Source organism: Aotus nancymaae, unplaced genomic scaffold (assembly GCF_030222135.1).
Source record: "Aotus nancymaae isolate 86718 unplaced genomic scaffold, 86718_ANA_hifiasm-v0.15.2.pri h1tg000011l, whole genome shotgun sequence".
In the NCBI taxonomy this organism is placed as follows: domain Eukaryota; kingdom Metazoa; phylum Chordata; class Mammalia; order Primates; family Aotidae; genus Aotus; species Aotus nancymaae.
In genome coordinates this window covers 35,210,156-35,224,165 of record NW_026988422.1, presented here as the reverse complement: position 1 = coordinate 35,224,165, position 14,010 = coordinate 35,210,156, and the positions used below count along the sequence as shown (strand labels likewise).

General features: G+C 38.3%; 1 protein-coding gene across 2 annotated transcripts in view; it reads right to left on the bottom strand.

The window, feature by feature from the left end:
• FMN1 (formin 1) overlaps positions 1–14,010 on the bottom strand; it is a 420,788-nt gene that overhangs the window by 111,150 nt on the left and 295,628 nt on the right. For both annotated transcript variants that reach the window (XM_012465403.2, XM_012465416.3), the window contains one exon: positions 7,457–7,577. In XM_012465403.2, coding sequence (XP_012320826.2) covers positions 7,457–7,577 — 121 coding nt within the window. The remainder of the gene's footprint in view (positions 1–7,456; positions 7,578–14,010) is intronic.

The following is a 14,010-nucleotide window of genomic DNA, read 5'->3' as shown; positions in this document are numbered from 1 at the left end:
TATTATGATTTTGCAAAAAACAACTCACAGTCCCAGCTGATATATGTAAACTCTGATTATTCCACATTTCCAGCACATTCCTCTTTCTCTCTCTCACTTGCTGTCAAATTTCTTTTTCTGATTTAGTTTTTCTATGAGCTTATTGTTAAATGAACCTCACACTTCTTACTAGTTGTATAAATCTTTTATCCAAACATTCAGATATGTTAGATGCATTAACTGCATATTCCTTAAGAATCTTCTCCATGATTCTTTTGACCTAATCAAATCTGGAATGTTTTCTTTCAATGTCTGGCTGTCATCTTGGGCTTTTTCTCTATCTGGAGGCTTTATTCACCTTCCTTCTCCATTGGAATCTTTATTTCCTGGGACCTGTCTTCCTCTTTAATGCTAAAGTACTTTCTCTAGTAGCATCCTACAGATAACTGTATGGGAGATAAGTTTTTTGAAAAGTTGCAAGTCTCAAAATGTTTTACACTCTCCTCATATTTGACTAATAGTTTGGTGGATATAATGTTCTGGACTGGGAATAATTTTTCTTCAGAATCCTGATGCATTTGTAGCTTTTAGTAATGCTACTGAAAAGTCTGAAGTCATTCTGTTTTCTGACTCTCTCTGTGTGATCTATCCCCACATCCCACCTACTTGTAGAAGTGGTTAAGCTTTTTCTTTGTACTAAGTATTCTGAAATGTTCTAATAATAGTATAAATCTGTTTTACTTTCCCATATTAGTCAAATATCTCACGGTTAGTAAGTGGTAGAATTAACTTTAAGCTTGACGTCTCCTAAATCCTAGGTCAGCACTATTTTCCACACACCAGACTCTGCCATTGAAACTTAACTGCCATTCACAATGCTTCATTTCATTGAGCAGGTTTTGTTTTTGTATATTTTTTGTATTAATCAAATATGGGGGGTAAAACAGATTTATACTACTATTAGAACATTAGAACATTTTTAGGGCTTTTAAAATTAGGAACTCATCTAACATTTTTAAAAATTTTCTTAAATGACTATATTAACTAACTGATGTATAAATATGTATGGATTTTTGCATATTTATTTGTATAAATATGCACAAACTATGCTATCTATAATAAGCCTTATAGTAAAAACTGGATTGCTTCTCACCTCCTATCACTCCTGGATTAGAATTCAGTTTTCTTGTTGAGATAATTCATTTATCATGTATCCATCTGTTTTTGAGTTTCAAAAATTTTGTGGTTCTTTCTATGCTTTTAAGTTGATGCTTTTAAGGAATTCTATTATCATTCTAGAAATTTTCAAAAGAAACTGAAATTCTACATGAGTGTTCAGTCCTAGATGAGTGTTCAATCAATGATGTTTCCGCCAAAGTCCTCCAAAAGGTTTCCAAAATGACTTTCCCCACTAAGTAGAGCCATACCGTTGTTTATGGGTGATGTTTTAATTAGTAATTAAAGAAAATATTCATTCTCATGACAAAATCTAATTTTTGTCTTAAAGTAATCTATAGATTCAATGCTATCCCCATCAAGCTACCAATGACCTTCCTCACAGAACTGGAAAAAACCACCTTAAACTTCACATGGAACCAAAAGAGAGCCTGTATAGCCAAGACAATCCTAAGCAAAAAGAACAAAGCCGGAGGCATCACGCTACCTCATTTCAAACTATACTACAAAGCTACAGTAATCAAAACAGCATGGTACTGGTACCAAAACAGAGATACGGACCAAAGGAACAGAACAGGAGCCTTGGAGGCCACACAACTACAACCATCTGATTTTTGACAAACCTGACAAAAACAAGCAATGGGGAAACGATTCCCTGTTTAATAAATGGTGTTAGGAAGACTGGTTAGCAGTGTGCAGAAAGCAGAAACTGGACCCCTTCTTGACAACTTACACTAAAATTAACTCCAGATGGATTAAAGACTTAAACATAAGACCTAACACCATAAAAACCCTAGAAGGAAACCTAGGCAAAACCATTCAGGACATAGGCATAGGCAAGGACTTCATGACTAAAACACCCAAAGCATTGGCAACAAAAGCCAAAATAGACAAATAGGACCTAATTAAACTCCAGAGCTTCTGTACAGCAAAAGAAACAATCATTAGAGTGAACTGGCAACCAACAGATTGGGAAAAAATTTTTGCAATCTACCTGTTGGACAAAGGGCTAATATCCAAAATCTACAAAGAACTAAAACAGATTTACAAGAAAAGAACAAACAAACCTATTCAAAAGTTGAAGAAGGATATGAACAGACACCTTTCAAAAGAAGACATATATGAGGCTAACAAACATATGAAAAAATGCTCATCATCACTGATTATTAGAGAAATGCAAATCAAAACCACATTGAGATACCATCTCACGCAAGTTAGAATGGTGATCATTAAAAATCTGGAAACAACAGATGCTGGAGAGGATGTGGAGAAATAGGAACACTTTTACACTGTTGGTGGGAGTGTAAACTAGTTCAACCATTGTAGAACACAGTGTGGTACGTCCTTGAGGATCTAGAAATAGAAATTCCATTTGACCCAGCAATCCCATTACTGGATATATACCCAAAGGATTATAAATCATTCTCTAGTATAAAGACACATGCACATGTATGTTCATAGCGGCACTGTTTACAATAGCAAGGACCTGGAACCAACCCAAATGCCCATTGATGATAGACTGGACAAGGAAAGTGTGGCACATATACACCATGGAATACTATGCAGCCATAAAAAATGATGAGTTAGTGTACTTTGTAGGGACATGGATGAATCTGGAAACCATTATTCTCAGCAAACTGACACAAGAACAGAAAATCAAACACCGCATGTTCTCACTCATAGGCGGGTGTTGAACAATGAGAACACATGGACATCACACTGGGGTCTGTTGGCAGGGGCCAAGGGAGGGACAGCGAGGTGGGGGGTGGGGAGGTCGGGGAGGGATAACATGGGGAGAAATGCCAGATGTAGGTGACAGGGGGATGGAGGCAACAAACCACATTGCCATGTGTGTACCTATGCAACAATTCTGCATGATCTGCACATGTACCCCAGAACCTAAAGTACAATTAAAAAATTTTTTTTAAAAAGGAAGCACTTACACTCTCATGGAAGGAAAACCACTTGATGATACCAGGTGGCAGAGGTCATTTGTTCTGCAAGGTCAGGGATGGTCCTGAGCACAGGAAGCATAGTTTGCACTGTTAAGTGACTTGACAAGTCCTGGAATATTCCCTTACATTCTCAACTACATCAGGAGCCCAATATGTGTAACTTCCACACATGGAAGAGACAACAAAACCTTGCAGGTTGCCTAGGGGTGGCCCTTTAGTCCTCTGCTATTAGTTCAGCTAGCCACATCAAACCTGTATGCTGTCTGTCTCTGGTATTAACTGGTGCAATCAGAAAGACGAATTCACTCCTTGGTGTATTAGTTTCTGATTGCTATTATAACAAATTAGCACAAACTTAAGAGGCTTAAAACAACACAAATACATCACATTATAGTTCTATATGTTAGAAGTCTGGCATGGGTCTCAGGCTAAACTTAAGGTGTTGACAGGGCTGTATTCCCTTCTAGAGGCTCTAGGGAGAATCTGTTCTTTGGTTTTTCCCCTTCTAGAGGCTTCCCACATTCCCTGGCTCATGGCCCACTTCCTCCATCTTCAAAGCCAGTGACATTACATCTCTCTGATCATTCTTATGTAGTTATATCTCCCTCTGATCACAGCCAGGGAAAGTCCTCAGTGTTTAAAGATTCACTGCAAAAGATTCATGTGATTAAATTAGGCCCACTTGAATGGTCCAGGATAATCTCCTGATGTCAACGTCAGTAACATCCCTCTTTGCCATGTAAGGCAACATATTCACAGATTCTAGGGATTAGGGTTTGGACATCTTTGGGGGGCATTATTCTGCCTACCACATATGGGTGGATAAGAATACCCTGAGAGTTCCAGCCCGCAAGCAAGGACAAAGAGGGAAAATGAAAGTAACTATTGCTGTTGTTTGTGTTTCCCCAATTATTACTTACAACTTCACGGTATCAGGGAAATAGAAATTATTGTCTTGCTAAGAGACGTAGAACAATCAACAAAGTATGGAACATGTTCCCAAGCACCAATAACTTAGTTCTCTCTTTACAATGTAGAGAAGCAAGCACAAGTGCTCTGTGAATTAGATACTCCACCAACACAGCCAGCTGGCCTCTCAGCAACAAAGGCTGATTATATAGGCTATGCACTTTCCAGTAAAAGGTACATGCCCCTAATCAGCTTTACTGAAACTGCCCTCACTAAGAAACTGTGCAGACATTATTTCCTATGATGCAGGTCCTATAACTGTCCCATTTTACAGGTGAGAAAGTGAATACTTTCTATGATTATGCTACTTGACAAGCTGTTGCTTTCGCTGAACCAGTAAACATACACATCTGAACCCAAAGCCTGATCTTAGTCCTATGTAATATGCCTATTTCTATGTCTATTTGAAAATCCATCTAATCGGTACTTCTTCCCCCTTCTAATTCCAACCCAAAGCAAATTTTTTCCTGTGACTCTATCTGATCTGACAGTCTACATATGTGGTTTTGGGAGTATGTGCACACATGTGCATGCTTGTACATATGTGTTCAGGAACTCTCTGTAATTTTTTTCTTCATGAGGCTTCACATTTTGAATGCCAAACTTTCTGTCTGATCTCCAATCAGATATGGAGACTTCTGGCTCAGAGGTGGGATATGTATTGAACACATGCCTTAGAGTCATATCTAGTTTCAAAACTTGGGCCAGATCATCACCTGTCAAACACTGGCAAATTACTTGAGTGCCACAAACTTCAACTTTCTTATCTTGTGAGAAGTCAAAAATAATATCTGCCTCACAAGGTCACTGTAGAATTAAAAGAGGTGATATAGATAAAGCACTTGATAGATAATAGTCACACAATACATTGTAGTTAATACTATTATCAATTCTGTGCTATGTTTACCTGCATAAAAATGCTATTCAAAGTTCTTGCCTCTCTGAAAGATGCTTATTGACAACCTCTACTTAAATCAGTGACATTAGCATGACCAATAACCATAGGTTAATTCACATTAGGTTAAGGTGTGTTAATACTATTTTTTTTTTTTTTCTAAAGGGCTCTGCCTGCCCGGAGAAGTAGTGCCTGATACTTCTTGAAATTTGCTAATCACATCTGGTTTAGCTTTAGACATTTTCTGGGATTTTGCCAGCAGCTACGACACTTTAATGGCTACAATAAACCTCAAAGCCTCATCAAATCTTTGCTGTATGTGTGAAAATTATGTCCTCTTCAATTAAACATTCAATCTCAGCTCACACCAAGGCCTTATGGAAAAGGAGGTGAAACCTGAATGGAAATGTAAGATGAAACGGACCGCCACGATTCTGGCCATCTTGCCAGATGGTATTTAGAAGAAAAAGAAATTCATTAGAGAACCCACGGTCTGTATTTTCTTTAAATATTTACTGGGTACCTTTCATGTGTTGAAAACACTGGCATCTCTAAAGATTAGCAGGGCATTTTTGTTTAAATATTCCATGTGTCTGAGGTGGGGGGAGTCATTTCCTCATTTGCCTCTGTGGTACTTCACGTATTTTGGTGGAGCCCGGTACAAAGAAGAAAAGTAACTGAGGCAATGTTCAGTTTTCCTTCCTAGGGCAGCTCTACCAGCTTCAAAAACTCTTGTATTTTCTCAAAATCGGCTGAGGAAAGATTCAGTTGAGTACTGAGAGATCTGGAATGACAATTTAGAGCCTCCCTAGATAAAATAAGGTGCACCAAAAGTGAGGCGCTGTGGGGGAACCCTTGCCTCTCTACTGTACTCCCAATTCACTCCTCTTATCCTCTTGACATTTATCATCAAATAAACAGGGATGTCAAAGCGAGGCAGCCCCTGGAAGGAGAAGGGAAAAGATCAAACAGGGATCAGGTTTCGGCTCAAAGACTATAGGAGAGGTCAGGCCAAGGGTTTCACAAGGGGCCGAGAGACAAGAAGAAATGGGCATTCAGGAACGGCCATGGAGCAAACAAGCTCGGGTCTTCCTCCGCCATTGCTAACTCTTGCTGCCACATTGAGGACTAGCCTGGGCCCTAATTCTACCACTAGAGAGGGACAGACAAAAATGCTACGTGATAGCTTACTATGCTTTATTACAATATTCATCAAGCTTCTCAACTTCAACAAGGATACAACTGCCAATTCTTCAGGAGAGAGAAAATAATGACCACAGGTTCACATAAGGCATTTCTAAAGGAAGCATCCATTTGGCTGAATTCATTCAACCACATCAATGGAAGAAAAAACCCCCACATGTTCCTTTAAAAATAATATACAAGATAAAAATAGTCACTTGTAACCATTATCCTTTCCATGTAAGTTTTATGCCCAAAGTAAAAACAAATGGCTCTCTTTGCCACCAGGAGCAGATCTTTCCCACTTTACTTCCATTTCCAAGCTGTTCTCGGCCTCAGACTTAGGTTTCTGAGTACTCTTTCACAATAAACATTTTTAAAATGTTTACTTTATGTCTTGGTGTTAAAATATTCCTCGTTGAAGCCCTTCATTTCCTCAAGCTCTGCTTCTGGCACTCTGGGCTCCATTTCCACATTAACACACTCCCTAAATCCTCCGTAGAGCTCTTCAACTGGAGTTATACAAGCTCCAAGGCAAGTATTTATATTCTTGGACAAGGAGATGTCTCCACAGTGAAAACACAAGACTCTAGAAATGCCAAAGGAAAATTCCTGCCCAAGCGAGATATATTTTCACCTTTTAAAAAAGCCAAAAAGGGGCTTTCAGCATTTTCTTTTGAATAATTAAATGTGTAAATTAGACTAAAAAGGAATGTTTACTGTGGGCCTTACCATCATTATTAGACTCATATATAAACCAAATATACAGGAACGTACGTGTGTGTGTGTGTGTGTGTGTGTGTGTGTGTGTGTGACATATATTTAAAGCAGCAGAGTAAACTAAGAAAATGTGTGAGTTCTAATTGGATAGACTTGATTAGAGCTCAGTAAATCTGTCTTTTACTGACTGTATGAACATAACTTCTCTAAGCCTCATTTTTCTCATCTGTAAAATGGGTTTAGTGTAGTTCCAGCTCATTAGGATTATATGAGACAACAGTAAGCATCCAGTAAAGGTTACTACTATTATTAATGTTATAACTACTAAATGTTAGAAAATGTAGGTAGAACGAGATACGGATATAAGAAACAAATGATCAGCACTAATGAAAGAGAAGAATTTGAAAATACAGTGCCTCTACACACTGCATAGAGATGTAAAGTTTCATGAAAGCTGTAGTGTACCATCACTGAACTCTGCACAAGTCCCACTCCATGAGCCAGACCTAAACAATCCTCTTAAAACATTTTTTAAAAGTAATCTTAGCTATTATCATAATAACAGAACAGTTGCTATTACCTTCTAGTTGCCTCTTCAGTTTTCTCAAATCTTTTATGAGGTCTTCAAACTTGACTTGGGAGGCCAGAAAGAAATCCTGTGGTTCAGGCAGAGGGAAAACACTCTTTTCTGTTCCAGCTTCCTAAGAGATACGGTAAACAAAAGTACATTATACTTCCCAATTGTCACTTTCAGTTGAAATTCCAAAACATTAGTGAGGGAAGAAAAAAAAAGCTTTTTTATTGGGATGTCTGAATAAGAATCACAGCAATGCTCCCCTGCTATTCTTAAATTTGGACTAGTGACTTCCAGGTGCTTTCTTGTCTTTCACATCTTTTTGGACTTACTGGCAATGAGGTTGGCTATAGCTTTGGCACAGGCCAGATTCTATTTTGTCTCATGAATCAAAGAGAAAATTGTCAGGTCTGTCCTGATTTTGGACACTCTACTTCCATGAAAAATGAAACAGGGAAACACATTAAAGTACTTAAATTTAAAGTCCCTGCTTGATTTACACATGCTAGCAATTAGACAAGTCCTCTTTGGGGTATGCCAATGGGTGTGAATCAGAAGGTGCTGAATAAGAAGGCACTGCAATGGAAGAAGATACAATCACCCTTCCATCACCCTTCCCCACCTTTCTCTATGGCTTAAAGCTCTTCTGTGTATATGCATGTTCAAATTCTTTGTATATGGATGTCTACACACATATACATATGTATGTTTTTTGTTTTGTTTTGAGATAGGGTCTTGCTTTGTCACCCAGGCTTAAGTGCACCGACACAAGCATGGCTTACTGCAGCCTTGACCTCCCGGTCCCAAGTGATCCTTCCACCTTAGCCTCTCTATTAGCTGGGACCACAGGTGCATGCCACTATACCCAGCTAATCTTTAATTTTTTGTAGAGATGGGGTCTTGCCATGTTGCCTAGGCTGGTCTCAAACTCTTGGGCTCAGGTGATCCTCCTGCCTTGGCCTCCCCAAAATTCTTCATATATTTGAAAAACTTTTCCAAATGTTGTTTGGCTTATCTTAGGAGACTGAGTGCAGGGTGGGGTATAGTTTTGACAAGCTCCAGTGCTGTACCTAATGGAGGATTCTCAGCTGAGAAACGTCTTGTAGGACAAAATCTTCAGGCACATTGAAACATAAGCTGAGCCTGAAATATCTTTTCCAGCCTAGCTCGCTTTCTCCCTGAGTGTTTAACGTAAGCTTTGTATCTTGCATGTCTTACTCTTCAGTTACTCCTCTCTCTGCACAGGCTACTTTGCCAGTTTTCCTTCACATTCCATCTTCCCTACTGCCATTAGGACTAATTCCAAACTCTACAACTGCTTTACAAGGCACTTTATGATTTGGCCTCTGTCTACATCTCTAGCCTCATTTCTACCTTCTTCCTATCTCCAACTCCCTCTAAACCTTCATGAAATAATAGACCACAATCTCTTGCTTCTAGGCCTTTGTCTATAAAACAGTCCCTTTCTGACCCTTCCCTAGTGCCTCCTTAAACTTCCTTGTTCATACTCATCCTTCAAGTCTTAAAACAAATGTCCTTCCTTAAAGATTTCCCCCTAATTCCCAGCATTCGGGTGTTTCTCCCCTGTTCTCCAAGGACCTATGTATGACATTTACATTATCATAGCATTTATCACCATTAATTTTTTTCCATAAGTTATTGAGGTTCAGGTAGTATTTGGTTACATGAGTAAGTTCTTTAGTGGTGATTTGTGAGATTTTGGTGTACCCATCACCCGAGCAGTATACACTACACCCTATTTGTAGTATTTTATCCCTCATCCCCCTCCCACTCTTCCCCCCAAGTTCCCACAGTCCATTGTACCATTCCTGTGCCTTTGCATCCTCATAGCTTAGCTCCCACATATCAGTAAGAACATATGATGTTTGGTTTTCCTTTAATGAGTTATTTCACTGAGAATAATAGTCTCCAATCTCAACCAGGTAGCTGCAAATGCTGTAAATTCATTCCTTTTTATGGCTGAGTAGTATTCCATTGTGTGTATGTGTGTATATTCCATCATGTGTGTATATATATATTACACACACACACACACACACACACACACATATCATATTTTCTTTACCTACTGTTTGACTGATGGGTATTTGGGTTGGTTCCATGATTTTTCAATCGTGAATTGTGCTGCTATGCAAGTCTTTTTTTTCATATAATGACTTATTTTCTTCTGGGTAAATATCCAGTAGTAGGATTGCTGGATCAAATGGTAGTTCTACTTTCAGTTCTTTAAAGAATCTCTACACTGGTTTCCATAGTGGCTGTACTAGTTCACATTCCCACCAGCAGTGTAGAAGTGTTCCTTGATGACCACATCCATGCCAACATCTGCTGTTTTTTGATTATGACCATTCTTGCAGGATAAGGTGGTATCGCATTGTGGTTTTGATTTGCATTTCTCTGATCATTAGTGATGTTGAACATTTTTTCATATGTTTGTTGGCCACTTGTATATCTTCTTTTGAGAATTGTCTATTTATGTCCTTAGCCACTTTTAGATGGGACTGTTTTTTTTTCTTACTGATTTGAGTTCATTGTAGATTCTGGATATTAGTCCTTTGTCAGATGTATAGATTGTAAAGATTCTTCTTTCACTCTGTGTATTGTCTGTTTATTCTGCTGACTGTTCCTTTTGTCATTCAAAAGCTCTTTAGTTTAATTAAGTCCCAACTACTTATCTTTGTTTTTATTGCATTTGCTGTTGGGGTCTTGGTCATGAAATCCTTGCCTAAAACAACATCTAGAAGAGTTTTTCCAATGTTATCTTCTAGAATTCTCATAGTTTCAAGTCTTAGATTTAAGTCCTTAATCCATCTTGAGTTGATTTTTATGTAAGATGAGAGATGAGAATCCAGTTTCATTCTCCTACACATGGCTAGCCAATTATTCCAGCACCACTTGTTGAGAATGGTGTCCTTTTCCCAGTTTATGTTTTTGTTTGCTTTGTTGAAGATCAGTTGGCTGTAAGTATTTGGGTTTATTTCTACGTTCTCTATTCTGTTCCATTGGTCTGTGTGCCCATTTTTATACCAGTACCACACTGTTTTGGTGACTATGGCCTTATAGTATGGCTTGAAATCAGGTAGTGTGATGCCTCCAAATTTCTTCTTTTTGCTTAGTCTTGTTCTGGCTATGTGGGCTCTTTCTTGGTTCCATATGAATTTTAGAATTATTTTTTCTTTTGATGGGGATTGCATTGAATTTGTATATTGCTTTTGGCAGTATGGTCATTTTCACAATATTGATTCTACCCATCCTTGAGCATGGGATGTGTTTCCATTTGTTTGTGTTGTCTATGATTTCTTTCAGCAGTTTTTTAGTTTTCCTTGCCGAGGTCTTTTGATTCCTTGGTTAGGTATATTCCCAAGTATTTTATATTGTCTTTTGCAGCTATTGTAAAAGGGGTTGGGTTCTTGATTTGATTCTCCACTTGGTCCCTGTTAGTGTATAGAAGAGCTACTGATTTGTGTACATTAATCTTGTATCTAGAAACTTTGCTGAATTATTTTATCAATTCTAGGAGCTTTCAGGAGGAATCTTTAGGGTTTTCAAGGTAAACAATTCTACCATCAGCAAACAGTGACAGTATGACTTCCTCTTTACCAATTTGGATGCCCTTTATTTCTTTCTCTTGTCTGATTGCTCTGGTTAGGAATTCCAGTACTAAGTTGAAGAGGAGTGGTGAGAGTGGGCATCCTTGTCTTGTTCCAGTTCTCAGAGGAAATGCTTTAAAGTTTTCCCCATTCAATATTATGTCGGCTGGGGTTTGTCATAGATGGCTTTTATTACATTGAGATATGTCCCTTGTATGCAGATTTTGCTGAGAATTTTAATCATAAAGGGAGGCTGGATTATGCTGAATGCTTTTTCTGCATCTATTGAGATGATCATATGATTTTTGTTTTTAATTCTGTTTATGTGGTATATCACATTTATTGACTTGCATATGTTAAACCATCCCTGCATCCCTGGTATGAAACCCACTTGATCATTGTGGATTATCTTTTTAATATGTTGGATTCGGTTAGCTAGTATTTTGTTAAGGACTTTACCATCTCATCAAGGATATGGATCTGTAGTTTTCTGTTTTGGTTATGTCCTTTCCTGGTTTTGGTATTAGGGTGATGCTGGCTTCGTAAAATGAATTAGGGAGGGTTCCCTCTTTCTCTATTTTGTGGATAGTGTCAAAAGGATTGGTATCAATTCTTCTTTGAATGTCTGGCAGAATTCTGCTGTGAATCCAACCAGTCCTGAAGTTTTTTGTCGTTGGTAATTTTTTAAATTACCATTTCATTCTTGCTGCTTGTTATTGCTCTGTTCAGGGTATCCAATTCTTCCTGATTTAAGCTAGGAGGTTGTATTTTTCCAGGAATTTATCCATCTCTTCTAGGTTTTCTAGATTATGTATCACCATTAATTTTTAAATTGCCATGTTATCTTGTACATCTTAAACACCTCAGAGGCAGAAACTGTGTTTTGTTCTCGGTAAACAACATCTGGCATATCAATAAGCTTTATTTTTGGTTTGTGGGCACTACTACAGAGGGCCTATAAGACACGGTTGTGAGATGTATGTATCTTTAGCAGGAGACATCTAATTTATCGCTATGTTTTCTTGTGGTTTCAGGAATTCTCTTGACCCTTCCTCTTTAAGGCCATTAGCATCATTAGGGATGCTAGGATACAGTAGTTGTCCTCCTTTTATCAGAACACAATGTCCTTTTATTTTTCCCATCTTCACATACTTATTTTACTACTTTAAAAAACAGTACCCTTGTCTGAGGGCCAAGATGGAACAATCTCTAAGATCCTCACCACGAAGCTCCATTCTAATCTATACTAGAAGAACTCAGGTATAGTATCTCTATTTTCTAAAACCGTATCAGATTCAGTCCTAGTTTTGATTTTGGGTGTGTGTGTGCACACGCTAGAAGAAGAGTAAATTGTTGCTGGGCATATCAGGCTGATAGCAGCTCTTGTGAAAGCTGCTCAATTAGAGTTCAAAAGGCATGACTCTACATGGGTTTCTTTAAATTTCACAGACCAAGACTTGGACCAAAAACCAGGCATGAGAAGAAGGAAGCAGGGAGCAGGAGTCACCTTCCTTTAGCTAATTGCTCATCACTAACCACAAAAATCATCACTTAGGCTTTTAGAGGAAAGGGCTAGTTTCATAAATCACATAATTCTACACTCTTGTTGAGTGAAATACATTTTGCACAGTAAAAGCTAGAAGAGCCCCACACTAATTTGGGCTTATTTTTCTTAGACTGGGCCATCCCATGTTTGAAATGGTTCTCATTGTAAGATTTTCCTCTGTGAAGCTGATTCCACTGGGTTCGGCTCTCTTCAACCACAACTATATTCCACAGGCAAATTTCAGTCTTCCCACACAATGCATTTGACTTGGTTGAGGTAGGCACTACCAATAAATCTGCCCATGCCAACCTAGGGTTAGAAATGTCACCGTCAAAGATCCTTCAGGATAATTTTTCTGCCATATTAGTACCTGCTGTCAAAACCTAGGGTATGTGCATATGTGCCTGCTACTGCTCCTTAATTTCCTGAAGCTAAACACACCTTCCCCACTCTACCAGAAAACAGCTCTCATCTCCTCATTTCTAGTTCTTTGCAGAGGCCACTTATTACATATTTGTGAATATTAACATTATATCCAGTTCAGCAAGTTTTATCAGACATCTGTATCGTAGACAATAGAAAAAGACAATGGCCAGGTATGGGGGCTCATGCCTGTAATCCCAGCACTTTGGGAGGCTGAGGCGCGTGGATCACTTGAGGCCAGGAGTTCAAGATCAGCCTGATCAACATGGTGAAACCCCATCTCTACTAAAAATACAAAAAATATTAGCTGGGCATGGTGGTGCACGCCTGTAGTCCTAGCTACTCAGCAGGCTGAGGCATGAGAATCACTTGAACCCAGGTGGCGGAGGTTGCAGTGAACCAAGATTGCACCACTGCACTCCAGCCTAGCAACAGAGCGAGATTCTATCTCAATTAAAAAAATAAATTAAAAAAAAAAAAAAACAGAGAGTGAGACAGACAACGATGCATTCTGAACCTTAAGAACCAATGCCAAGGTAATTCCTCATAATACATACAAGGCAGAATAAGATGTATCTTGAGAGAGATTCAAATAAAATACTTGGAGCCTTCAAAGGTGAGGGCTTTAAAGCCTTCCTCCAAAGATCAGGATGTTAGCAATGACCTCATAGAAGGGTCATGTAAGATTAGACTAAGTTACTTTTGACTACATCTTTTTTCACTTTTACAAGCGATACATGTTCATTACGTTTAGTATTGGAAAGACAGAAGACAGTAAAAAAACCTCTTACAATCCTAACATCCAGAAACAAAAATTTTAATTTATTTTTTCAGGTTTTTCTGTGTGTTTGTGTATATTTATATTTATCTATTACATTTTTGGTATTATATGTTATTTTGAAACACAAACTTGTAAATTAAAAGCAGATCAAAAATATTTTCTAGTACTATTACATTCTTTCCTATACACTCTTGATAGC